Source organism: Myxine glutinosa, chromosome 10 (genome assembly GCF_964187855.1).
Source record: "Myxine glutinosa chromosome 10, kmMyxGlut1.1, whole genome shotgun sequence".
Lineage (NCBI taxonomy): Eukaryota > Metazoa > Chordata > Myxini > Myxiniformes > Myxinidae > Myxine > Myxine glutinosa.
In genome coordinates, this window is record NC_136270.1 from 134303435 (window position 1) to 134329585 (window position 26151).

The following is a 26151-nucleotide window of genomic DNA, read 5'->3' on the forward strand; positions in this document are numbered from 1 at the left end:
TTCACAAATACACCAACGTGGGGTTTCACAAATACACCAACACAGGGTTTCACAAATACCCCAACACAGGGATTCACAAATACACCAACACAGGAATTCACAAATACACCAACACAGGGTTTAACAAATACACCAACACAGGGATTCACAAATACACCAACACAGGGTTTAACAAATACACCAACACAGGGTTTCACAAATACACCAACATAGGGATTCACAAATAAATACACCAACACAGGGTTTCACAAATACACCAACACAGGGTTTAACAAATACACCAACACAGGGTTTCACAAATACACCAACATAGGGATTCACAAATACACCAACATAGGGATTCACAAATACACCAACATAGGGATTCACAAATAAATACACCAACACAGGGTTTCACAAATACACCAATGCAGGGTTTCACAAATACACCAACACAGGGTTTCACAAATACACCAATGCAGGGATTCACAAATACACCAACATGGGGTTTCACAAATACACAAACACAGGGTTTCACAAATACACCAACGCAGGGATTCACAAATACACCAACACAGGGATTCACAAATACACCAACACGGGGTTTCACAAATACACAAACACAGGGATTCACAAATACACCAACACAGGGATTCACAAATACACCAACACAGGGATTCACAAATACACCAACACGGGGTTTCACAAATACACCAACGCAGGGATTCACAAATACACCAATACAGGGATTCACAAATACACCAACACGGGGTTTCACAAATACACAAACACAGGGTTTCACAAATACACCAATGCAGGGATTCACAAATACACCAACACAGGGATTCACAAATACACCAACACAGGGTTTCACAAATACACCAACACAGGGTTTCACAAATACACCAACATAGGGATTCACAAATACACCAACACAGGGTTTCACAAATACACCAACACAGGGTTTCACAAATACACCAACATAGGGATTCACAAATACACCAATACAGTGATTCACAAATACACCAACACAGGGTTTCACAAATACACCAACACGGGGTTTCACAAATACACCAACGCGGGGTTTCACAAATACACCAACACAGGGTTTCACAAATACACCAACGCAGGGTTTCACAAATACACCAATGTGGGGTTTCACAAATACACCAACGTGGGGTTTCACAAATACACCAACACAGGGTTTCACAAATACACCAACACGGGGTTTCACAAATACACCAACACAGGGTTTCACAAATACACCAACACAGGGTTTCACAAATACACCAACACAGGGTTTCACATTACACCAACACAGGGTTTCACAAATACACCAACACAGGGTTTCACAAATACACCAACACAGGGTTTCACAAATACACCAACACAGGGTTTCACAAATACACCAACACAGGGATTCACAAATACACCAACATAGGTTTTCACAAATACACCAACACAGGGTTTCACAAATACACCCACACAGGGTTTCACAAATACACCAACGCAGGGATTCACAAATACACCAACATGGGGTTTCACAAATACACAAACACAGGGTTTCAGAAATATACCAACGCAGGGATTCACAAATACACCAACGCAGGGATTCACAAATACACCAACACAGGGATTCACAAATACACCAACACGGGGTTTCACAAATACACAAACACAGGGTTTCACAAATACACCACCGTGGGGTTTCACAAATACACCAACACAGGGGTTCACAAATACACCAACGTGGGGTTTCACAAATACACCAACATAGGGATTCACAAATAAATACACCAACGTGGGGTTTCACAAATACACCACCGTGGGGTTTCACAAATACACCAACACAGGGTTTCACAAATACACCAACGTGGGGTTTCACAAATAAATACACCAACGTGGGGTTTCACAAATACACCAACGTGGGGTTTCACAAATACACCAACGCAGGGTTTCACAAATACACCAACACAGGGATTCACAAATACACAAACACAGGGATTCACAAATACACCAACACAAGGTTTCACAAATACACCCACACAGGGTTTCACAAATACACCCACACAGGGTTTCACAAATACACCAACACAGGGTTTCACAAATACACCAACACAGGGGTTCACAAATACACCAACGTGGGGTTTCACAAATAAATACACCAACGTGGGGTTTCACAAATACACCAACGCAGGGTTTCACAAATACACCAACACAGGGGTTCACAAATACACCAACGTGGGATTTCACAAATACACCAACGTGGGATTTCACAAATACACCAACGTGGGGTTTCACAAATACACCAACGTGGGGTTTCACAAATACACCAACGTGGTGTTTCACAAATACACCAACACAGGGATTCACAAATACACCAACACAGGTTTTCACAAATACACCAACACAGGGATTCACAAATACACCAACACGGGGTTTCACAAATACACCAACGCAGGGATTCACAAATACACCAACACAGGGATTCACAAATACACCAACGCAGGGATTCACAAAAACACCAACGCAGGGATTCACAAATACAGCAACACAGGGATTCACAAATACACCAACACAGGGTTTCACAAATACACCAACGCAGGGTTTCACAAATACACCAACACAGGGGTTCACAAATACACCAACACAGGGTTTCACAAATACACCAACGCAGGGATTCACAAATTCACCAACACAGGGATTCACAAATACACCAACGCAGGGATTCACAAATACAGCAACACAGGGATTCACAAATGCACCAACGCAGGTTTTCACAAATACACCAACGCAGGGATTCACAAATACACCAACACAGGGATTCACAAATACACCAACGCAGGGATTCACAAATACAGCAACACAGGGATTCACAAATGCACAAACGCAGGTTTTCACAAATACACCAACACAGGGGTTCACAAATACACCAACGTGGGGTTTCACAAATACACCAACGTGGGGTTTCACAAATACACCAACGTGGGGTTTCACAAATACACCAACACAGGGTTTCACAAATACACCAACGTGGGGTTTCACAAATACACCAACGTGGGGTTTCACAAATACACCAACGTGGGGTTTCACAAATACACCAACGTGGGGTTTCACAAATACACCAACGTGGGGTTTCACAAATACACCAACACAGGGATTCACAAATACACCAACACAGGTTTTCACAAATACACCAACACGGGGTTTCACAAATACACCAACGCAGGGATTCACAAATACACCAACACAGGGATTCACAAATACACCAACACAGGGATTCACAAATACACCAACACAGGTTTTCACAAATACACCAGCACAGGGTTTCACAAATACACCAACACAGGGATTCACAAATACACAAACACAGGGTTTCACAAATACACCAATGCAGGGATTCACAAATACACCAACACAAGGATTCACAAATACACCAACATAGGGTTTCACAAATACACCAACACAGGGTTTCACAAATACACCAACATAGGGATTCACAAATAAATACACCAACGTGGAGTTTCACAAATACACCAACGTGGGGTTTCACAAATACACCAACGTGGGGTTTCACAAATACACCAATGCAGGGATTCACAAATACACCAACACAGGGTTTCACAAATACACAAACACAGGGTTTCACAAATACACCAATGCAGGGATTCACAAATACACCAACGTGGGGTTTCACAAATACACCAACACAGGGTTTCACAAATACACCCACACAGGGATTCACAAATACACCAACGTGGTGTTTCACAAATACACCAACACAGGGATTCACAAATACACCAACATAGGGTTTCACAAATACACCCACACAGGGATTCACAAATACACCAACGTGGGGTTTCACAAATACACCAACACAGGGTTTCACAAATACACCAACACAGGGATTCACAAATACACCAACACAGGAATTCACAAATACACCAACACAGGGTTTAACAAATACACCAACACAGGGATTCACAAATACACCAACACAGGGTTTAACAAATACACCAACACAGGGTTTCACAAATACACCAACATAGGGATTCACAAATAAATACACCAACACAGGGTTTCACAAATACACCAACACAGGGTTTAACAAATACACCAACACAGGGTTTCACAAATACACCAACATAGGGATTCACAAATAAATACACCAACACAGGGTTTCACAAATACACCAACACAGGGTTTAACAAATACACCAACACAGGGTTTCACAAATACACCAACATAGGGATTCACAAATAAATACACCAACACAGGGTTTAACAAATACACCAACACAGGGTTTCACAAATACACCAACATAGGGATTCACAAATACACCAACATAGGGATTCACAAATACACCAACATAGGGATTCACAAATAAATACACCAACGTGGGGTTTCACAAATACACCAACGTGGGGTTTCACCGACGGGTCTCCGAATTGAGTAGCCTAATACTATTATATCATGTGTGTTCTAGGAAAACCTGAACAAGCTCATGGCTAACCTCAGGTCCACATCACCACACTTTGTGAGGTGCATCATTCCCAACGAAACCAAAACTCCAGGTACAAAGGATCTGGGAATTGAAATCATTTGTTGTTGAAATTCATTTTGTATATTCATCATTTAATTTTACACATTTTTACATTTTCTTTCTACCTTAATTAAACTTACCGATTGCAAAGTAAAGACACGTTTGCATTTCCTGGACCATCGCTCGTCGCTCGACGCTCGTTCAGAGAATCGTCGCTCGTTCACGTCGCTCGTGAACTCGTTCACGCTCGCTCGTTCACGCTCGTTCACGTCGCTCGTTCAGGTCGTCGCTCGTTCAGGTCGACTCGGGGTCATCATTTAATGAATCACCGGATCATAAGGTCGGTCGCGGGCGGACGCACGAGCTCCTGTTATATGTCGATGTCATCGAGCACAGAAGCCTCATCCAGCAGGTACCATCGGCCTCTCCCTAAATCACACGTTCATAATATTATTCGCAATTACAATCGGAGCTCGTAATTCTCAAAAACCGCAGTGCCTTGTGAAAATACTCATCATCAGTACAACTGATGGTAAAGCTCCAGTTCGTCGTGTTCGCATCGGGCTACAACACATGAGGACCGTGAAACGGGTAGGGAAAACAAAGATGGCGGAATACAGGTTTGTTTTATCCCGATGAACTGGATATTATACGAGCGACATCACCAAACACCATTTCCAATTGGGAAAATTGTCCACATGTTATTACCCTCGCCTGAGGAGAGGTTATTGCACTTGAATCCATTTGTCTGTTTGTTACTTGGCAAAATTTTTTTTTTTTTTGACAAGTATGTTGGTCACTCCCGTTTGTTTGTTTGTGTGTTTGTTTGTTGCTTTGTGTGTGTGTTTGTTTGTGTGTTTGTCTGCTCGCTCACTTATACTTGCCTGCAGGTCACAGTTTTTAACCGATCTTCACGAAACTTCACCAAACGGTAGAGTTCGTGGTCCGACAAAATCCTATATATTTTTGAGGTCAAAAGGTCAACATAGGCCAAAGGTCAACCACATTTTTTCAAATTTCGACAATCTTCAATTTTCATCCAGTTTACTTGAAATTTGAATAGGATTTACATATACAACACTACAACAGGCATTTTAAAAGGCCATTTTCCCTGCAAGAGCCGGGGTTAGCCTTGCGGTCCCCATGACAATCTTCTCCATTTTGCCCTATTTTCTGCATCTCCCCTTGTTAACCCCCTTGCCCGCATTTCTTCTTCGACCATCTTTAGCCAAGTCTTTCTCGGTCTTCCCCGTCCTCTACTTCCTTCTACATTCATTTCCATCACTCTTCTCAACCAGTCACTTTCATCCTTCCTCAACACATGACCAAACCATCTCAACCTGTTCCTCTTCACAGCATCCATCACAGGCTCTATTCCCATCATCTTTCACAATTCATCATTTGTCTTCCTCTCTCTCAACGATACTCCGCACATCCACCGAACCATTCGCATTTCCACCCTTTCCAGCCTTCGTTGCTGCTCTACGTTCATTACCCATGTCTCGCTCCCATAAATCATAACACTTCTCACACATGCAGCATACACCCTTCCCTTCAGCTTCAACGACACTCCCCTCCTCATCAGCACGCCACTCAGTTCCCGAAACTTCTTCCATGCACATCTCACTCGAGCAACTGTTGCCGAGTCTGATCCACCTTCTCCATTCAGCATGTCTCCGAGGTAGCAAAATGTTTTCACACCTTCCAGCTTCACGCCGTCTCCAAGATCCAACTCAACATTCCCTCCATCTGCAGCTCCCTCTGTGCACACCTTACACTTGAATGTAGCTGCCACACTGGTTAATGACCCTCTCAGACCACAACATTTTTGATTAACCCACTCAGCGCACATTGTACATTGAATGGAATTCACTCCGACACCCTTCCTGCACATAGCACACGGCCACTTCCCAGTTCTTTCCACCTCACCACATGCTTTACCACTTGCCATCACCTTTGTTTTTCCGATATTCACCTTCAGACCTTTCGTCTCCATACATTCCTTCCACTTGTTCATCTTCTCCTTCAGTCCATCCATACTTTCTGCAATGAACACCAGATCATCTGCATACAACAACTCCCACGGTAAACCCTCCTTTACGTTCTGAGCCAGCACCTCCATCACAGCTACAAATAGTAGTGGACTTAGTACCGGCCCCTGATGCACTCCCACCTTCACCTCAAACTCACCACTGTTCCCGTCCTTCGTCCTTACAGCTGTGCGCGCTCTTTTGTACATTGCCATCACTACTCTGATCAACCATTCCTCCACTCCTAACTTCCTCAATGCCCATGTCACTACTTCACGTGGAACCCTATCGAATGCTTTCCCCAGATCAACAAACCCAAGAAACAACTTCTTCCTCTTCTCCATGTACTTCTCCTGCAACTGCCTCACAATAAAGAGCGCGTCTGTCGTTCCTCTTCCTGGCATAAATCCAAACTGCATTTTGTCGATCTTCAGTTTCTTCCTTATCCTCCTCTCCAACACCCTTTCCAATACCTTCATTCCATGCTCCAATAACTTTATCGCTCGGTACGAGCCACACTCCAGAGGGTCACCTTTCCCCTTGTATAGAGGGACGAGGGTACTCAGTTCCCAATCCACTGGAATGCGGCCTTCTTTCACCACCAGATTGCAGATCTCTGTCATTCTCTTCACACCCCAACTTCCTGCTGCCTTCAACATATCTCCCACAACTCCCGTCGGCCCTCCCGCTTTTCTACTCTTCATTGCTTTTATCGCTTCCTCAACTTCCTTCTCGGTTGTCTTCTCTGCCGGTCCTAAAACTGGGTTACTCTCTATGTTGCCATCCCATTCATTCTCTGCATTCAACAGTATTTCCATATATCTCTTCCATCTTCCTTTAATTCATCTTCTTCCATCTTCCTAATAGGATTTACATATCAGCTAACTGAATTCAACCACCAACTATTTTTGGAGATCAGCGTAGGTTAAAAGGTCAACATAGGCCAAAGATAAACAACAATTTAAAATTTCTAAAATGCTCAATTTTCATCCGATTGACTTTAAATCTGAATATGATTTTCACATCTGCAAACTGAATTCAACCACCAACTATTTTTGGAGATCAGCGTAGGTTAAAAGGTCAACATAGGCCAAAGATAAACAACAATTTAAAATTTCTAAAATGCTCAATTTTCATCCGATTGACTTTAAATCTGAATATGATTTTCACATCTGCAAACTGAATTCAACCACCAACTATTTTTGAGGTCAACATAGGCCAAATTTCTAAAATTGTCGATTTTAATCCGATTGACTTAAACTTTGAAGACGATTTGCATATCCGGTCACTGAATTCAGCCAGTAATTATTTTTGAGGTCAAAAGGATGCTCTACTGAGTGCCATTCTACTTTGTCCTGTTTTGCTAAGTGTCACTCTATGAGTGATTTTTCATTTGTTACTTGCCGGAAAAGATTCCGGCAAGTATGTTGGTTGGTTGGTTTGTCTGTCTGTCTGTCTGTCTGTCTGTTTGTCTGTTTGTTCACAGTACTACGTCTACATCGTTGCACATAGAATCGCCGAACTTCACACACATATTTGTCTTGCCCTGGAATAGACTGTGCCCAATTTTTAACTCTCTCGGCCCAAGGCCTCCATGATAACGTCATAATTCGATAATTCGACAAGTACAAAACTTCATCCAATCAAGATGCAATTTCTTGAGCGCCATGTCGGCATAAACTGGTGGAGAAAAAAAATAATGATGACGTCATCGGTCACGTGGTTCGGCCGTCATCTTGGAAAAACCGTAAAAGTTTGCACCTCTATATCTCCGAAAGTGTTGAATAGAAAAAATTGAGACATGGCTCATTGTAAAGAACTCTCCATGGGGAATAAAATATGTTCATGATGATGTCATTGGTGCCTCCATTATGACGTCATAATTCGACAAGTACAAAAACTTCATCCGATCAAGATGAAATTTCTTGAGCATAATCTAGGAATAAATTAGTTTAGAAAACAAATAATGATGACGTCGTTGGTCACGTGGTTCTGCCGCCATCTTGGAAAAACCGAAAAAAATTACACCTCTATATCTCTGAAAGTGCTGAATAGAAAACATTGAGACATGGCTCATTGTAAAGAACTCTCCATGGGGAATAAAATGTTAATGATGATGTCATAGGTGCCTCCATTATGACATCATAATTCGACAAATGCAAAACTTCATCCAATCAAGATGTAATTTCTTGAGTGCCATGTCGGCATATTTGTTTTAACACAAAAGCCTTAAAAACCATTGAAAACACATCCTGACAAGGGTCTGCAATCTCTGACTGCTCTTTCTTGTTTAATTTGTATAATCGTGAATAATTTCAATAAACACAATATGAAGTCAGGGAAGAGTCTCATTGGTCAGTTTTGGGGCATCATGTCCCACAATAAGTAATTAAGGAATCCTCACGCATGGAAAATACAAATAATAGCAACATGGATGATGCAGGAGAATTTGGCCTGCCATGTAACCTTTGCTTAATCCACATCTCGTGAAATATATCTTTCACTGGAGGAGGAGGCATGGGGAGGATAACAGCAGGTACAGGAACATCACTGCAGGTTCAGGTGTATTACAGGACATGGGTGCAGGTACAGGGACATCACTGCAGGTACAGGTGTATTACAGGACATGGGTGCAGGTACAGGGACATCACTGCAGGTACAGGTGTATTACAGGACATGGGTGCTGGTACAGGGACATCACTGCAGGTACAGGTGTATTACAGGACATGGGGGCAGGCACAGGGACATCACTCAGGTGTTTTTATTTTTGTTTTGGATGCAGATCGTTGTGAGGTTAGGAATGAATAAACATAGACAGCACTTTCACTTATTGATGACAGTCTCAATCAAACCTTACAATCATTACCTTTTTTGATTTGTAATTTATCTCCCTACGAATACATCCCGGTGTGTACCCCGGTTTAGAATAGGTACACCGTATCCCTGCGCATCGTAAGAGGCGACTAAGGGTTGGCGTCAGGAAGGGCATCCGGCCATAAAAACATTGCCTCAAACAGGGAACCATGATTGTCATGGGGCCCGCAAGGCTAACCCCTGCTCTAGCGGGGAAAATGGCCTTGAAACGATCATTCAATCATTCATTTTCCCTACGAATACAACCTAAATTAATGAATAAATACGGTCTGACTACTGATCCCTAAGGTGTGCAGGACAAACAAAAAGTAATTACAAAGACAATAAAATGTTCAAGTTTGTCCAATGTGATGAGAAAAAAGCATATCAAATCCTTCTTGGACATGTGCAGTGTCAAAACAGAAAGCTATTTCAGTAGTTAATGTGAAAAAGTTTAATCAACAAACAAATCAAAAAGATGTTGCAAATTAAGAACTAGTTTCACTCGAAAAGGTAAGTCTCGACCGCTTATGTTGCATGAAAAATGGAGCTTATGTTTTGATGATGTATGTAAAAAAAAATTAACCACTCAATCCTGTTTTTTGGTATCAAATGTAATTAATTTTGCTGTGGCATTGTACATTCTCAAAACATTTTAATCACCTGTGTATTAGAAAGATCACCTGTATATGGGTGCAGGGACCATTTGAATCTCTCACACACACACACACACACACACACACACACACACACGGGGGGGGGGGGGGGGGGGAGTGGGTCACACACACACACACGCACGGGGGAGTGGGTCACACACACACACACACACACACGGGGGGGAGTGGGTCACACACACACACACGGGGGGGGGGGGGAGTGGGTCACACACACACACACACACACACACATGGGGGAGTGGGTCACACGCACACACGCACGGGGGAGTGGGCCACTCATTAGAAATATTATTTATAATATATTGGAAATATATTAGAAAGAGACTATGATATGTATTTCATAAATCTGGATAATTAACAAATCACATACATTATTCAGGCCTGTTCAACTTCATCATAAATGTTTCATTTTTATACATTGTTATTTTCCATCTTTTTAAATGATGTGAGATCACATTGCTGCTGCCCAGGGATCATGGACCCTTTCCAAGTTCTACACCAGCTCCGGTGCAATGGTGTCCTGGAAGGGATCCGGATCTGCAGAAAAGGTTTCCCCAACCGTGTGATCTACGCGGATTTCAAACAGAGGTAAAGAGGAAAACAAAATTACAATATGGTGTGAACCAATGGCAAAATGATTCAAATGGTCCACAGAGAAGTGCTAATCGACCCTAAACAACGTAGCGACCGAAAGACAAACCCGATAACCAATCGTGATGACACTTTTTCACCAACTGTTCCAATCACGCTTCGTGCTTCAACAGGTACCGCATCCTGAACCCAACAGCAATCCCAGAGGATAAATTTGTGGACAGCAGGAAAGCTTCCGAGAAACTTCTGGCTTCCCTGGAGATAGACCACTTGCAGTACAAGTTTGGACACACGAAGGTTTGTTTTGTTTATTTGAGCGATCAAAACAAGAAAAAAGTATGTAACTCTAGCAATATGGAGTAAAAATGATTTTATACACGGTTAATACATAAGTCAAAATGGCTACTTTTGTGGATCCGACGTATTCAAATTTGACACATGTATGTGTAATTTGTGAATAAATATGATAAGCATGATAAAATGAATATTCCCAAGTGGGACAGATGCTTGTCTTCTGATGAAGGGCGGTCGTAGTTTCGGTGCATTGGGTGATGAAGTTGATTTTCAGTTTGATTAGATGGAAAATTAGGGGCTCATGGGGGCTGAAAGGCCCGATAACACTATTGTATTCATAACACGATTGTATTCACACAGTCAAAACTATGTAGGATGAGCGAGTCCTGAATTGATGAAAAATGTTCCATCAGTTTTTGTCCAATGAAAGGACCCTTAAACCCTTTTAGACCCTAAAGAGGTGTAAAGGGTCTAAAGTGGTATAAAGGGTCGAAGAGGTCTGAAGGGTTTAAGGGTCTAAAAAAGGCGTGTAAGGGTCTAAAGATGTATAAACTGCTGAAAGTCTACTGTCTTCTACCGACTCCTCTCCGGCCTTGCCCCCCCCCCCCCCCAGCTCTCTCTGGACTCTGTCCCCCAAATATTCCTACAGGTCACACAAGATCTGCCTGCAACCCTCTTATGGTTAAACTGCCAAAATCAAAACTCTCTGCTCACCTTCACTCCTTCATTCCTCTTTTCTCCCACCTCTGGAACAAACTCCCCCACTCCCTTCAATCCCACTCCACCCTCCAGGTCTTTAAAATAGCTGTTCACCACCATCTCTTATCTTCCCCCATCCAAAACCTTGATCTTTTCTACCCCCACTAATTTCACCCCAAATCCTCTTTTTTGAAATACCAACTTATTTCCTGGAAGTCCTTGGTGTCCTTGTGTTTATACTTCTCCCACCCCCTCCCCTTCCCACGCCGCCTCCCCCCAAGCCCTCTCCCTCCCACACATTCCCGATGTCCCTCACAAATGTTGTGTTTATGTGCTTCCCCTTCTCTCCCCATCTTGTCTACCACTCCCCTTTTTATATACTTTGTTTGTTTGTCTGTTTGATTTGTTTGTGTGATAAATGTTAGCTCTTTCACGAGCCTCGATTATGTATTTTTTTAAAAAGAAAAAGGTCTTAAAAGGACTAAAAGGGTTATAAAAGGACTAAAAAGGTCTTTCAAGGTCTAAAGGGGTCTAAATGGTTAAAGGGTCCACAGATCTAAGGCATCTAAAGGGTGTAAAGGTCTAAAGGGTCTATAGGGGTTTAAAGTGTCATAAGGAGTTTAAATGTCTAAAGGGTCTACATGTATTTAAAGGGGCATAAGGAGTGTAAAGGGTCGATGGGATGTAAGGGGTCTAAAGGGTACATTCCAATAGTTACACTCCAAAGGATATAAAAGATATATAGAGTCGAAAGGGTGTAAAGGTCTAAAGAGGTCTAAAGTGTTGAGAGGGTCTTAAAGGGGTCTAATGTGTCTAAACAGTCTAAAGGTCAAAAGGGTCTACAGGTGCAAGGGGTCCATAGTGGTTTAAAGGGTCGGTCATAAGGGTTCTAATAGTCTGAAAGGGTACGTTCCAAAAGTAGTTAGGGTCTAACGGGTCCAAAGGATGTAAATGTCTAAATGGTCTTAAAAGGTCTAAGATTTTAAAGGGTCTAAATGTCTAAAGGGGAAAGAGGTCTACGCAGTCTAATGGGTATAGAGGGGCTAACGTGTTGAAGGGGTGTAAAGAGTTATTAATGATCTTGAGGGGTCTAAATATTTATGGGGTCTAAAGGTGTAAACTCGAAAGGTCATGTTCCATTAGTAGTTGGGGTTTAAAGACGTCTAAATTGGCCTAAAGGCGGTAAGGGTCTTAAGGGGTCTAAAATGTTCAAAGTCTCATAAAAGGTCTAAAGGGGTAACAAGGGTCTAAGTGTCAAAGGGGTCTTCAGGTGTAAGGGGTCTATGGGGTCTAAGGGATCTATAGGACTAAAGGGTACGTTCCAAAAGTAGTTAGGGTCGAACGCGTCTCAAGAGTCCAATGGCTATGTATGATCTACAGGGTGTAAAAGGGTTTAAAAGGGTTTAAATGATGTAAATGTCTAAAGGGTCTTAAAAGTATAAATAGGTCTTAAAAGGTCTCAATGGTATAAACAGTGTAAAGGACTAAAGGGTCAAGGGGTCCAAGCAGTCTAACGTGTCAAAGGGGTCTTGAGGGTGTCAAGTGTGTAAAGTGCCAAAAGGGTCTTAGAAGGATTGAAAGGACTAAAAGGGACTAAAAATGGACTGAAAGGACTGTCCCGTCTCTGCCAGCCCCTTCCCTTGTCCCCAACTCCATGTCGTCCCCTCTCCCTTTCTTTCCCATTCTTCAAAGCAAGAGGACATTAATGTCATAAAGAGGTTAAATTTTAATTAAGAGTTTGAATTAAATTATGATTAAGATCAAATTAAATTAGGAGGTTAGATTATAAGGTTTAAATGAAACAACTCGAAATGCCTATGGAATCTCGTGGGTCGGGTGATGGACACACACACATAGATTACATTTTGATTTAATTGGATAATTATCTGACCACCTCGATGGAAATTTTAAAAAGCACTCCAGGATGGAAAAAAGCAAAAAAACGCTAATGGACACATTGCCTAGACTGACGGAAGGACGTCGTTGTAGCTTTTACACCTCATCACGACTTCGTCGCAATTGACCAAATTGAAGCCGTCGTGGGAGAGAGGGCATTTCATGCCCTCCGATAACGGGTCTTGCACCGATTCATTTTCTTACCTCGTAACTCACTAAACAATGGACCTGGAGGAACATGTAAAGCAGCACAGGTAAGACATCTCCTGACACTGATTCTTCAACTGCTTACGATCTCACCGCTTATTCCTACTGATTTGTAAATGACATATGCCCTTCAATGTAACTCGCGTATACTCAAATCGATGATGCAGGGAAATTCAGGGCAAAGAAATCATTCCAAAACATATTACTTTCTGAGTTTTGAAAGCATGGACGCAAAAGACAACCGCACACTTTTTCATAATGCTTGAAGCAAATGTGAACTCATCTCAATACATGCAAGAGCTCAACTTCAAACTCAATTTAAATCCGATTTTCATCCCTCCACTAACATCTGCCAACCTCTGCCGCCAACCTCTGCCGCCAACCTCTGCCGCCAACCTCTGCCGCCAACCTCTGCCGCCAACCTCTGCCACCGACCCTCTGCCGCCAACCTCTGCCGCCAACCTCTGCCACCGACCCTCTGCCGCCAACCTCTGCCGCCAACCTCTGCAACCAAATTCTGCTGCCAACCTCTGCCACCAAATTCTGCTGCCAACCTCTGCCACCAAATTCTGCCGCCAACCTCTGCAACCAAATTCTGCTGCCAACCTCTGCCACCAAATTCTGCTGCCAACCTCTGCAACCAAATTCTGCTGCCAACCTCTGCAACCAAATTCTGCCGCCAACCTCTGCAACCAAATTCTGCTGCCAACCTCTGCCGCCAAATTCTGCTGCCAACCTCTGCCACCAAATTCTGCTGCCAACCTCTGCAACCAAATTCTGCTGCCAACCTCTGCAACCAAATTCTGCCGCCAACCTCTGCAACCAAATTCTGCCGCCAACCTCTGCCGCCAACCTCTGCCACCGACCCTCTGCCGCCAACCTCTGCCGCCAACCTCTGCAACCAAATTCTGCTGCCAACCTCTGCCACCAAATTCTGCTGCCAACCTCTGCCGCCAAATTCTGCTGCCAACCTCTGCTGCCAACCTCTGCCACCAAATTCTGCCGCCAACCTCCACCGTCATCCTCCTCCGCACCAAACCACTTCTGTGGCTAGCCCCCTCCACCGCCAACCTCCTCCACCGCCAACCTCCTCCACCGCCAACCTCCTCCACCACCAACCTCCTCCTCCACCACCAACCTCCTCCTCCACCACCAACCTCCTCCTCCACCACCAACCTCCTCCACCACCAACCTCCTCTGCCACCAACCTCCTCCGCCACCAACCTCCTCCGCCGCCAACCTCCTCCGCCGCCAACCTCCTCCGCCGCCAACCTCCTCCACCGCCAACCTCCTCCACCGCCAACCTCCTCTGCCACCAACCTCCTCCACCGCGAACCTCCTCCACCGCCAACCTCCTCCACCGCCAACCTCCTCCACCGCCAACCTCCTCCACTGCCAACCTCCTCCACCGCCAACCTCCTCCACCACCAACCTCCTCCACCGCCAACCACCTCCAGAGCCAACCTCCTCCACCACCATCAACCTTCTCCACCGCCAACCTCCTTTGCTACCAACCTCCTCCAGCGCCAACCTCCTCCACCGCCAACCTACTCCACCGCTAACCTCCACCGCCAACCTCCTCCACCACCAACCTCCTCCACCGCCAACCACCTCCAGAGCCAACCCTCCTCCACCGCCAACCTCCTCCACCACCATCAACCTTCTCTGCTGCCAACCTTCTCCACCGCCAACCTCCTCTGCTACCAACCTCCTCTGCTACCAACCTCCTCTGCTACCAACCTCCTCCAGAGCCAACCTCCTCCGCCACCAACCCTCCTCCTATGCCTACCTCCACCACCATCAACCTTCTCTGCTGCCAACCTTCTCCACCGCCAACCTCCTCTGCTACCAACCTCCTCCTACGCCTACCTCCACCACCATCAACCTCCTCCACCGCCAACCTCCTCCCCCACAAACCTCCTCCTCCGCCTACCTCCACCACCATCAACCTTCTCCGCTGCCAACCTCCCCTTCATTTGCAATAATTGGTGTGAAATGTTTCTGTTGTACTCTCTTTTTCTGTACCTTCCATCATCGGTAATGGCAATATGGCAGACGAGGCAGGAGGCACGGCCGAATATGTAAACCGTATCATTGTGTCTAAAGTCAAAATAAATTCCAACTCTCCACCAGTTTCTGCAATTTTGTGTGGCCTGCTATTTTTCGTATTTCATTATATCAATTAATGGCCATGCTCCTCTTGCCCTCCACAATATTCTCAGCAGTTATGCCAGGTCAAAAGTCGGACTGATGGCCTCTCTTTAATTACTTAAATGTCTTATTTCCCGTCACGTGACACCAGTATATCCTACCCAATGGTTACTTTTCTCTCCACACTTTAAAAATTGCTCACTTTACATCCCACGTCTGTTATTTTCATACAAAGTTGGATTTCAAAGGAGAGAGGATCGCTGATTATTGTGAGGCAGTTTGGCTGTGGGGATAAATATGACCATCTGACCTGTGAGAGGATAGAAAACTGCAAGTATTGAAGAGGTGGGTCGGGCGGATACAGGGGGAGAGGATTGACGAGGGTTTGGTGATTCAAAAGAAAAAACTATCATAGTAATGGGAGAAGTCTTGAGATGGTAGTGAGTTGTTGTTAATCGTAGTGAGTCGTAGTGAGTTGTTGTTGTTAATCGTAGTGAGTCGTAGTGAGTTGTCGTTGTTAATCGTAGTGAGTCGTAGTGAGTTGTTGTTAATCGTAGTGAGTCGTAGTGAGTTGTCGTTGTTAATCGTAGTCAGTCGTAGTGAGTTGTCGTTGTTAATCGTAGTGAGTCGTAGTGAGTTGTCGTCGTTAATCGTAGTGAGTCGTAGTGAGTTGTCGTTGTTAATCGTAGTGAGTCGTAGTGAGTTGTCGTTGTTAATCGTAGTGAGTCGTAGTGAGTTGTCGTTGTTAATCGTAGTGAGTCGTAGTGAGTTGTTGTTGTTAATCGTAGTGAGTCGTAGTGAGTTGTCGTTGTTAATCGTAGTGAGTCGTAGTGAGTTGTTGTTAATCGTAGTGAGTCGTAGTGAGTTGTCGTTGTTAATCGTAGTGAGTCGTAGTGAGTTGTCTTTTCGCTTTGCGAGCGCAGGGTAAATATATAATTACTTTCATGAAACGGAACTAAACAAGGCCTTGTCCATGGTTCTTCAAGGTGTTCTTCAAGGCTGGGTTGCTGGGGCAGTTGGAAGAGATGAGAGATGTGCGCTTGGCGAAGATCCTCACCATGATGCAGGCACGCATAAGGGGTATGCTGATGCTCATCGAGTTTGAAAAGATGCTGCAACGAAGGTAACACACACCATGCTTGGGTGTTCTCAAGTGTTACGTCTTTGTATAGTAGTGTTACAATTTTGTTACCAACGGTATAATGTTGGCTTGCGGTATTATAATTACCATGCAACAATTTAAAAAACCAGAGCATAAACTAGAAGCGCGTTCGGTGGAGCGCCAAGTCTTGCCTCGCGTGCTCATTCTGAACAAAACTACCATCGTTAACTGAACAAAACTACCATCGTTAACTGAACAAAACTACCATCGTTAACTAAACAAAACTATCATCGTTAACTGAACAAAACTACCATCGTTAACTGAACAAAACTACCATCGTTAACTGAACAAAACTACCATCGTTAACTGAACAAAACTACCATCGTTACCTGAACAAAACTACCATCGTTAACTGAACAAAACTACCATCGTTAACTGAACAAAACTACCATCGTTAACTGAACAAAACTACCATCGTTAACTGAACAAAACTACCATCGTTAACTGAACAAAACTACCATCGTTAACTGAACAAAACTACCATCGTTAACTGAACAAAACTACCATCGTTAACTGAACAAAACTGCCATCGTTAACTGAACAAAACTACCATCGTTAACTGAACAAAACTACCATCGTTAACTGAACAAAACTACCATCGTTAACTGAACAAAACTACCATCGTTAACTGAACAAAACTACCATCGTTAACTGAACAAAACTAACATCGTTAACTGAACAAAACTAACATCGTTAACTGAACAAAACTACCATCGTTAACTGAACAAAACTACCATCGTTAACTGAACAAAACTACCATCGTTAACTGAACAAAACTACCATCGTTAACTGAACAAAACTACCATCGTTAACTGAACAAAACTACCATCGTTAACTGAACAAAACTACCATCGTTAACTGAACACAATTACCATCGTAACTGAACAAAACTACCATCGTTAACTGAACAAAAGTACCATCGTTAACTGAACAAAACTACCATCGTTAACTGAACAAAACTACCATCGTTAACTGAACAAAACTACCATCGTTAACTGAACAAAACTACCATCGTTAACTGAACAAAACTACCATCGTTAGCTGAACAAAACTACCATCGTTAACTGAACAAAACTACCATCGTTAACTGAGCAAAACTACCATCGTTAACTGAACAAAACTACCATCGTTAACTGAACAAAACTACCATCGTTAACTGAACAAAACTACCATCGTTACCTGAACAAAACTACCATCGTTAGCTGAACAAAACTACCATCGTTAACTGAACAAAACTACCATCGTTAACTGAACAAAACTACCATCGTTAACTGAACAAAACTACCATCGTTAACTGAACACAATTACCATCGTAACTGAACAAAACTACCATCGTTAACTGAACAAAAGTACCATCGTTAACTGAACAAAACTACCATCGTTAACTGAACAAAAGTACCATCGTTAACTGAACAAAACTACCATCGTTAACTGAACAAAACTACCATCGTTAACTGAACAAAACTACCATCGTTAACTGAACAAAAGTACCATCGTTAACTGGACAAAACTACCATCGTTAACTGAACAAAACTACCATTGTTAACTGAGCAAACTACCATCGTTAACTGAACAAAACTACCATCGTTAACTGAACAAAACTACCATCGTTAACTGAACAAAACTACCATCGTTAACTGGACAAAACTACCATCGTTAACTGAACAAAACTACCATCGTTAACTGAACAAAACTACCATCGTTAACTGAACAAAACTACCATCGTTAACTGAACAAAACTACCATCGTTAACTGAACAAAACTACCATCGTCAACTGAACAAAACTACCATCGTCAACTGAACAAAACTACCATCGTTAACTGAACAAAACTACCATCGTTAACTGAACAAAACTACCATCGTTAACTGAACAAAACTACCATCGTTAACTGAACAAAACTACCATCGTTAACTGAACAAAACTACCATCGTTAACTGAACAAAACTACCATCGTTAACTGAACAAAACTACCATCGTTAACTGAACACAACTACCATCGTTAACTAAACAAAACTACCATTGTTAACTGAACACACTACTATTATGGTCCATATACCTGTATCATCAATACACCCTATTATGTCACATACATTCCATCACCTGGAGCTTTATTGATTATTGATTGATTATTGGGATATTTAACGACCACTTTTGTGCACATTAAGGCTAAATTGCGTCAATGAAGATTAATATAAAAAATTTAAACTATATTCTCGATGGCTAATCGATCATATGTATGAAGATGTGCATCGATCTGTGAAGAAGTTCTGGAGAAGGTTTTTTTATGTTTTTATTTTCAATCCAAAATGGCCACCAGACCACGTGAGTGATGATGTCATAAATTTAATTCTTCACTCCCATAGGGTCTCGAGCCTGGTGTTGGCTTAGCAGATAGGGTGCCGGCTTGGGATCCTAGGATCCTGGATTCGAATCCCGGTCGATCGCTGAATTAATGCCAGGGTGGTTGACTCAGCCTATCATCCTTCCAAGGTCGGCAAATTGAGTACCAGCTCACTGGTAATTCCCTGTGTGTCGCAAGAGGCGACTAACAGGGTTTTTTTTTTGGTTTTTTTTTTGTATACTGAATCGAGGCTCGTGAAAGAGCTAACATTTACTTCACAAACAAATCAACCAGACAAACAAAACACACAAAAGAGCATCCGGCCATAAAACATTGCTTCAAAAAGGGGACCATGGTGCCAAAAAAAGGCCAACCCCCACTCTGTGGGGAAAAATGGCCTCTAAAGGTGGTTCTTCTCTTGTTTCTACTCCCATAGGGTCGAGATCAGATACATGAAGTTTCAGATTTTTCGGATAAGGATTTCGACTTGACTAATTATGGCTGGAATATGGAATTATAAGCATAGGCCAATTATGGTCTATTTATAGCGATGCCATCGTTATCACCCAATATACCCCATGGAGAGTTTATGACATGTGCCAAGTTTCAATTTTTTTTGTTGAGCGGTTTCGGAGTTGTTCAATTTTTTCCCCTTTGATCCAAAATGGATGCCATAGCATGTGACCTATGATGTCAGAGTTATCCATAAAATGTTCTCCGTGGGGAGTCCCTTCTATGTTTAAAGTTTCGCATCGATCGGACAAATGATTGCAGAGAAAAATACCTTGTCAGCAAAAATACAAGCCCCTTTTGGGCGAGACCAATGTGATGCAATTTGCATTTCAGAGATGCGCTGCAAGTTATCCAGACTAATGTGAGGGCCTTCATGGCGGTGAAAAACTGGCCGTGGATGAAACTTTATTTCAAGATAAAGCCGCTGCTGAGGAGTGCCGAAACCGAGAAGGAAATGCAGAACATGAAGGAAGAATTCGACAAACTCAAAGAAGCATTAGCGAAGTCCGAATTGAGAAGAAAGGAACTTGAAGGAAAACAAGTTGGACTTGTCCAGGAGAAAAATGATCTTTCACTTCAGCTTCAAGCCGTGAGCTCCATAATGAATCCGACCATAACGCTTGCTGTCGAGCACTTCCGTTGTTTTGCTAGTCTGTTTTATAAAACAAACAAGAATGCAAAATCATGTGTGTGTGCGAATGTAGAAATTCTGCAATTGATGGATCAGTTTTGGTGAAATTACAGAGGGTATATACATCCAGTGTTGTTACCGAAACCTTCATGCTGCTGCCTCAACAGGAACAGGACAATCTTGCAGATTCAGAGGAGCGCTGTGACCTCCTTATCAAAGCGAAGCTGCAGCTTGAATCTAAGGTCAAGGAACAGACAGAGCGATTGGAGGAGGAAGAGGAAGCAAACTCGGACCTGACCGTGAAGAAGAGGAAGCTGGAGGACGAATGTGCAGAACTGAAGAAAGACATTGATGACCTGGAGTTAACGTTAGCCAAGGTGGAAAAGGAGAAACATGCCACGGAAAACAAGGTATACACGACCGAGCTTCAGATTGATTTGATGAGAGAATGACAACGTGATGCACGATGTTTGTTTTATGAAGATATTTTGTCATTGTGCATTTTTGTAGTATTGTGGATAACTCTTTGTGATAATACCAGGAGCATGTACTCTGGAATTTTAGGTAAAGAACCTGATGGAAGAAATGGCTTCTCAAGATGAGGCTAATGCCAAGTTGACAAAAGAGAAAAAGGCTTTGCAGGAAGCACAGCAGCAGACACTGGATGATTTACAAGTTGAAGAAGATAAGGTCAACGTCCTTTCAAAATCGAAAATCAAGCTGGAGCAACAAGTTGATGAAGTGAGTCCATTTATCGATCCCATTATTAAGCCAACTCGATACCAAAGTTACGGTGTACCCTCTCTAGGTCTTAACGGAACACCAAATGAGCTATTTTGTGGGGAATATCGTGTTGCAAATGAATCATTTTCATTGCGAATGATGTGAAATCGGTTTAAAGGTAAAATCCGTTGAGCACAAAAATACTTTAAATAACCCATTGTTACATACATGTCTATTCATGACATAAGCTGTCTCATTGTCAACTAGAGAGTTCATAGAACACGATACCCCGCGTAGTGTGCAGGTATATACCGTAGTTCAATTTTAATAGAATAATGATTTGGAAGATCGTTTTTAAAATGCGGAAGTTTGGCGCTCCTGAAGCAGTCTCATGCATCACCGTCATACACTGTGATAACATGACGATGTGTCACAGTTTAGGAGAGGAAGGCTTTATTTATCACCATTGAACGCAGCAGCAATCGGCATCCTACAAAGCCTTCTTCCAACGGAAAACTTGGCTTCCTATTCATGCTTTTCACTTTGCGTGCGTGGGGTAATAATAGGAGAACGAAGAGACAATGTTATCCTGACAACCTCTTTCGGTTTGGATAGACTGGGAGCAGGATGGCCAATTTGATGCGGAGGCATCTTCAGCATTAGAGCGCGTTGTTTCTGATAGAATATCGACTGTAGCCAAGAGTGTCTGACATGCTCCTCGAATGTGATGCAGGAGACCTTTTCAATCCAAGAGAAAGGGCACCACACACTTCTGAAAATAAATGGAAAGCTTGGGCAGCGATAATTACCATGTTGAAGAACCAAGAACCACCTTTAGAGGCCATTTTCCCCCGCTGAGCAGGGGTTGGCCTTTTTCGGGCACCGTGGTCCCCTTTTTGAAGCGATGTTTTATGGCCGGATGCCCTTCCTGCCGCCAACCCTGTTCGTCAACTCTTGTGACACACAGAGAATTACCAGTGAACTGGTACTCAATTTGCCGACCTCGGAAGGATGACAGGCCGAGTCAACCCCCCTGGTGTTAATTCAGCGATCAACCGGGATTTGAACCCTAGGATCCCAAGCCGGCACCCTAACCGCTAAGCTAAAACCAGGCTCGATAATTACCATGTTGGTAGGATTTTTATCATCTCTAAGTAAAATAGTCCATCTGATTTCATCACAGATATCTTGCTTGATAATAATTTTCATGAAACATTGATTTTATTGCTTTTGTGACCTCGGCTACTTTGTTTTGTTACATTCCGTTGTTGGTGCTCGACCATTACGGGACCAGGTAACGGCCTAACCGAATGCTGCCTAATACAAAACAAACCAAGCCCCCTAGGTCCATGCCACCACTGTCTAGCATGGCCTGCTATGATTGAATGATTAGAACATAAGCTTCTCATTGGCTGAAAAACTACAAAATTCTCCTGGTGTATCTATCATTGGAGCACGCTGCGAGCAAGTACTGCGGCCACATGCACCAGCATCGAGCTGCCATTGCCATACTGGGAGAATGATGCGGTTATGACATCAAGTTGGCCATCCTGCTCTTACTCTATACCCAGCATTCGATTCTCAAATACTTGTTGCACAATTTGATTTTAAACACGAAAAAGGTTCTGATGGTTCCACATTTTGGCTTAACTTCGCTTGTTTTCGTTTTATTTGTGTATCGTTTGTATTTTTGTATATTTGTTTGTATTTTCCTTGGTTTGTTTTGTTTTTTGTTTGTATTTTGTTTATTTTTGTTTAATCGAGGCTCGTGTAAGAGCTAAGATTTCTATGGACTTGACGGCAATTGAAGAGGAGAAGATATATGCTAAGTGTGGTATTTACTAATCAGATTACCTCTTGTCTGAGGTTGTGAATGAGATTGCTTGCTTTAAAATTGGTACACAAAATGTAACTAGGACGGCCCTCAGTAGAGCGCATACCTCCACCTGGTTGGCCATATCACTCAATGGTGAAGAATCACTTTAAAAATTCTACTAGCTGGATCTCGACTTCACCAAAATTGAATCGATTCTTCCTTGTCGTGTGAGTCGAGGGGTACCCAACCTGTCCAACAAGTTTTGTCCAAATCCATCCATAACTTTTTGAGATATCCTGCTATGTATCGTTTTTGGGCCTATCTCCCAATGGTGAAGAATCACTTGTAAAATTTTAAGAATTCTCATATCCGAATCCATATTGAGATCTTCACCAAAATCGAATCGAATCGTCCTTGTCAGACACCGAACCTCTCCACAAAGTTTTGTCCAAATCCGTCCACAACTTTTTGAGATATCCTGCTATGTATCGTTTTTGGCCCTATATCCCAATGGTGAAGAATCACTTTTAAAAATTATAGTATCCGAATCCGGATCTTCACCAATATCTAATCATTTCGTCCTTGTCACATACGCTACATGTCTGCCAAATTTCGTCCGAATCCGTCCACAATCTTTTGATATATCCTACTATGTATCGTTTTTGGCCCTATATCCCAATGGTGAAGAATCACTTAAAACATTATAGTATCCGGATCCGAATCCGGATCTTCACCAAAATCTAATCATTTCGTCCTTGTCGCATACGCTACATGTCTGCCAAATTTCGTCCGAATGCGTCGACAACCTTTTGAGATATTTTGTTCACAAACGGACAGACAGGGGTGAAAACATGCCCTCCATCCACCTTTGGTGATGGAGGTAATTAGCAGCATCTGGACAGACAAAAGCAATTGCTGGATTTTGACATCTCTTCCCCATCATATGTCCTCTTCTGTCTCTCTCCTCTCTCTCCCCTATTCTTTCCAACCCTCCTCTCATATCCTCTCCTTCAAAACAAAATAGTAAAAGAATTATAAACACCTGGTTATTTTCTGCCTTTGAAATACAACTCACCTGCCCCGACAGTTGGAAATCGCTCTGGAGCAGGAGAAGAAGATGAGAATGGATTTTGAGCGAAGCAAGCGGAAACTGGAGGGAGATCTCAAGCTGACTCAGGAGAACGTTATGGATCTGGAAAATGAAAAGCAGCAACTCGAGGAGAAAATCAAAAAGTGCTTCTTCATTGTCGACTTCATAACATGTTAATTGTTTCTTTATTTGTTAAGGAACATGATCTGGATTGTGAATTCGATCATTTTTACCTGTTGTGGATTGTAACATGAAAAAAACGTTTTAATTAGAATTCATATTATTCTCCTAAAGATAATTTATCTTTCATGATAAACTTGGGCAGCGATAGTCGGTAAGATTTTTATCATCTCCAAGTAAGTTTTAAAATTCACCTTTGGCATTTCTGTTTTTCAAAATGAAGGAAAGAATTTGAGATGCATCAACTGAATTCGAAAATAGAAGATGAGCAAACACTGGTTGTACAATTACAGAAGAAAATTAAAGAACTTCAGGTAAACATTCCACATCGGGCACTTGATATCAAGTAATTAATATTATGGTTATTTCCAAGTAACAAAATGAAAATAGTGACTCTCGATCAGTTGTTGTCCGGCATGCAGGTATCACACACCATTGGATTTATTTGCACGGTATTCGATGTTACCTTTAAAATGCCCCGTGTTAAGGAATTTTGTACCTGCGAGAAGAAAAGCTTTTAATTGACTTCGTTAAGAGGTCAGTTTTAGCTAAGAGGTCAGTTCTAGTTAAGAGGTCAGTTCTAGTTAAGAGGTCAGTTTTAGTTCAGAGGTCAGTTTTAGTTAAGATGTCACTTTTAGTTCAGAGGTCAGTTTTAGTTAAGAGGTCAGTTTTAGTTGAGGGGTAAGTTTTAGTTAAGAGGTCAGTTCTAGTTAAGAGGTCAGTTTTAGTTCAGAGGTCACTTTTAGTTGAGGTCAGTCTTAGTTAAGAGGTCAGTTCTCATTGAGAGGTCAGTTTTAGTTGAGGGGTAAGTTTTAGTAGAGAGGTCAGTTTTAGTTAAGAGGTTAGTTTTAGTTAGGTAAGTTCTATTTAAGATGTCAGTTTTAGTTGAGGTCGGTTTTAGTTGAGGGGTAAGCTCTAGTTAAGAGGTCAGTCTTATTGCGAGGTCAGTTTTAGTTGAGGTCGGTTTTAGTTGAGGTTGGTTTTAGTTGAGGGGTTAGTTGTAGTTAAGAGGTCAGTTCTCATTGAGGTCAGTTTTAGTTGAGGTCGGTTTTAGTTGAGGGGTAAGTTCTAGTTAAGAGGTCAATTATAGTTGAGGGGTAAGTTTTTGTGTTGAGGGCAGTTTTAATTGAGGGGTCAGTTTTAGTTGAGAGGTCACTTTTAGTTGAGAGGTCAGTTTTAGTTGAGGGGTAAGTTCTTGTGTAGAGGTCAGTTTTAGTTTAAGGGTCAGTTGTAGTTGAGAGATCTCATTGACAAACATTCTCATTGAGAGGCGTTCTTGTTGAGAGAAGTTATAATTGAAGAAGATTCTAAAAGAAAAGGAGTTCTTGGTGTGAGGAGTTATAATTGAAGAAGTTTCTCATTGAGAGGAGTTCTTGCCGAGAGAAGTTCTAATTGAAGAATATTCTCCTTGAGAGGAGTTCTTTGTGAGAGACCAGTTCTTGTTGATGGGAGTTGTAGTTGAGAGGAGTTCTAATTGAAAAACATTCTTGTTGAGAGGATTTCACATTGAGAGGAGTTCTTGTTGAGAGGAGTTTGAATTGAAGAACATTCTGGTTGAAAGGAATTATTGTTGAGAGATCAGTCTATTTGAGAGATCTCGCTGAGATGAGTTCCAAACGGAAGGACTTTCTAATTGAGAGGATTTATTATTGAGAGGAGTTCTAATTGAAGAACATTCTAATTGCGAGGAGTTCTTCTTGAGAGGAATTCTTGTTGAGATGATTTCTTCTTGAGAGGACTTCTTGTTGAGAGGAGTTCTTGTTGAGAGGAGTT

At 42.4% G+C, this 26151-nt stretch overlaps 1 protein-coding gene across 1 annotated transcript in view; it reads left to right on the forward strand.

Moving 5' to 3' along the window:
• LOC137433750 (myosin-6-like) overlaps positions 1 to 26151 on the forward strand; it is a 181262-nt gene that overhangs the window by 127792 nt on the left and 27319 nt on the right. Inside the window, exons 18-26 of the mRNA XM_078786144.1 lie at positions 4466 to 4553; positions 10553 to 10670; positions 10847 to 10970; positions 16907 to 17043; positions 20272 to 20527; positions 20737 to 20979; positions 21134 to 21310; positions 24196 to 24341; positions 24602 to 24692. Of these exons, the coding sequence (XP_078642270.1) occupies positions 4466 to 4553; positions 10553 to 10670; positions 10847 to 10970; positions 16907 to 17043; positions 20272 to 20527; positions 20737 to 20979; positions 21134 to 21310; positions 24196 to 24341; positions 24602 to 24692 (1380 nt within the window). The remainder of the gene's footprint in view (positions 1 to 4465; positions 4554 to 10552; positions 10671 to 10846; positions 10971 to 16906; positions 17044 to 20271; positions 20528 to 20736; positions 20980 to 21133; positions 21311 to 24195; positions 24342 to 24601; positions 24693 to 26151) is intronic.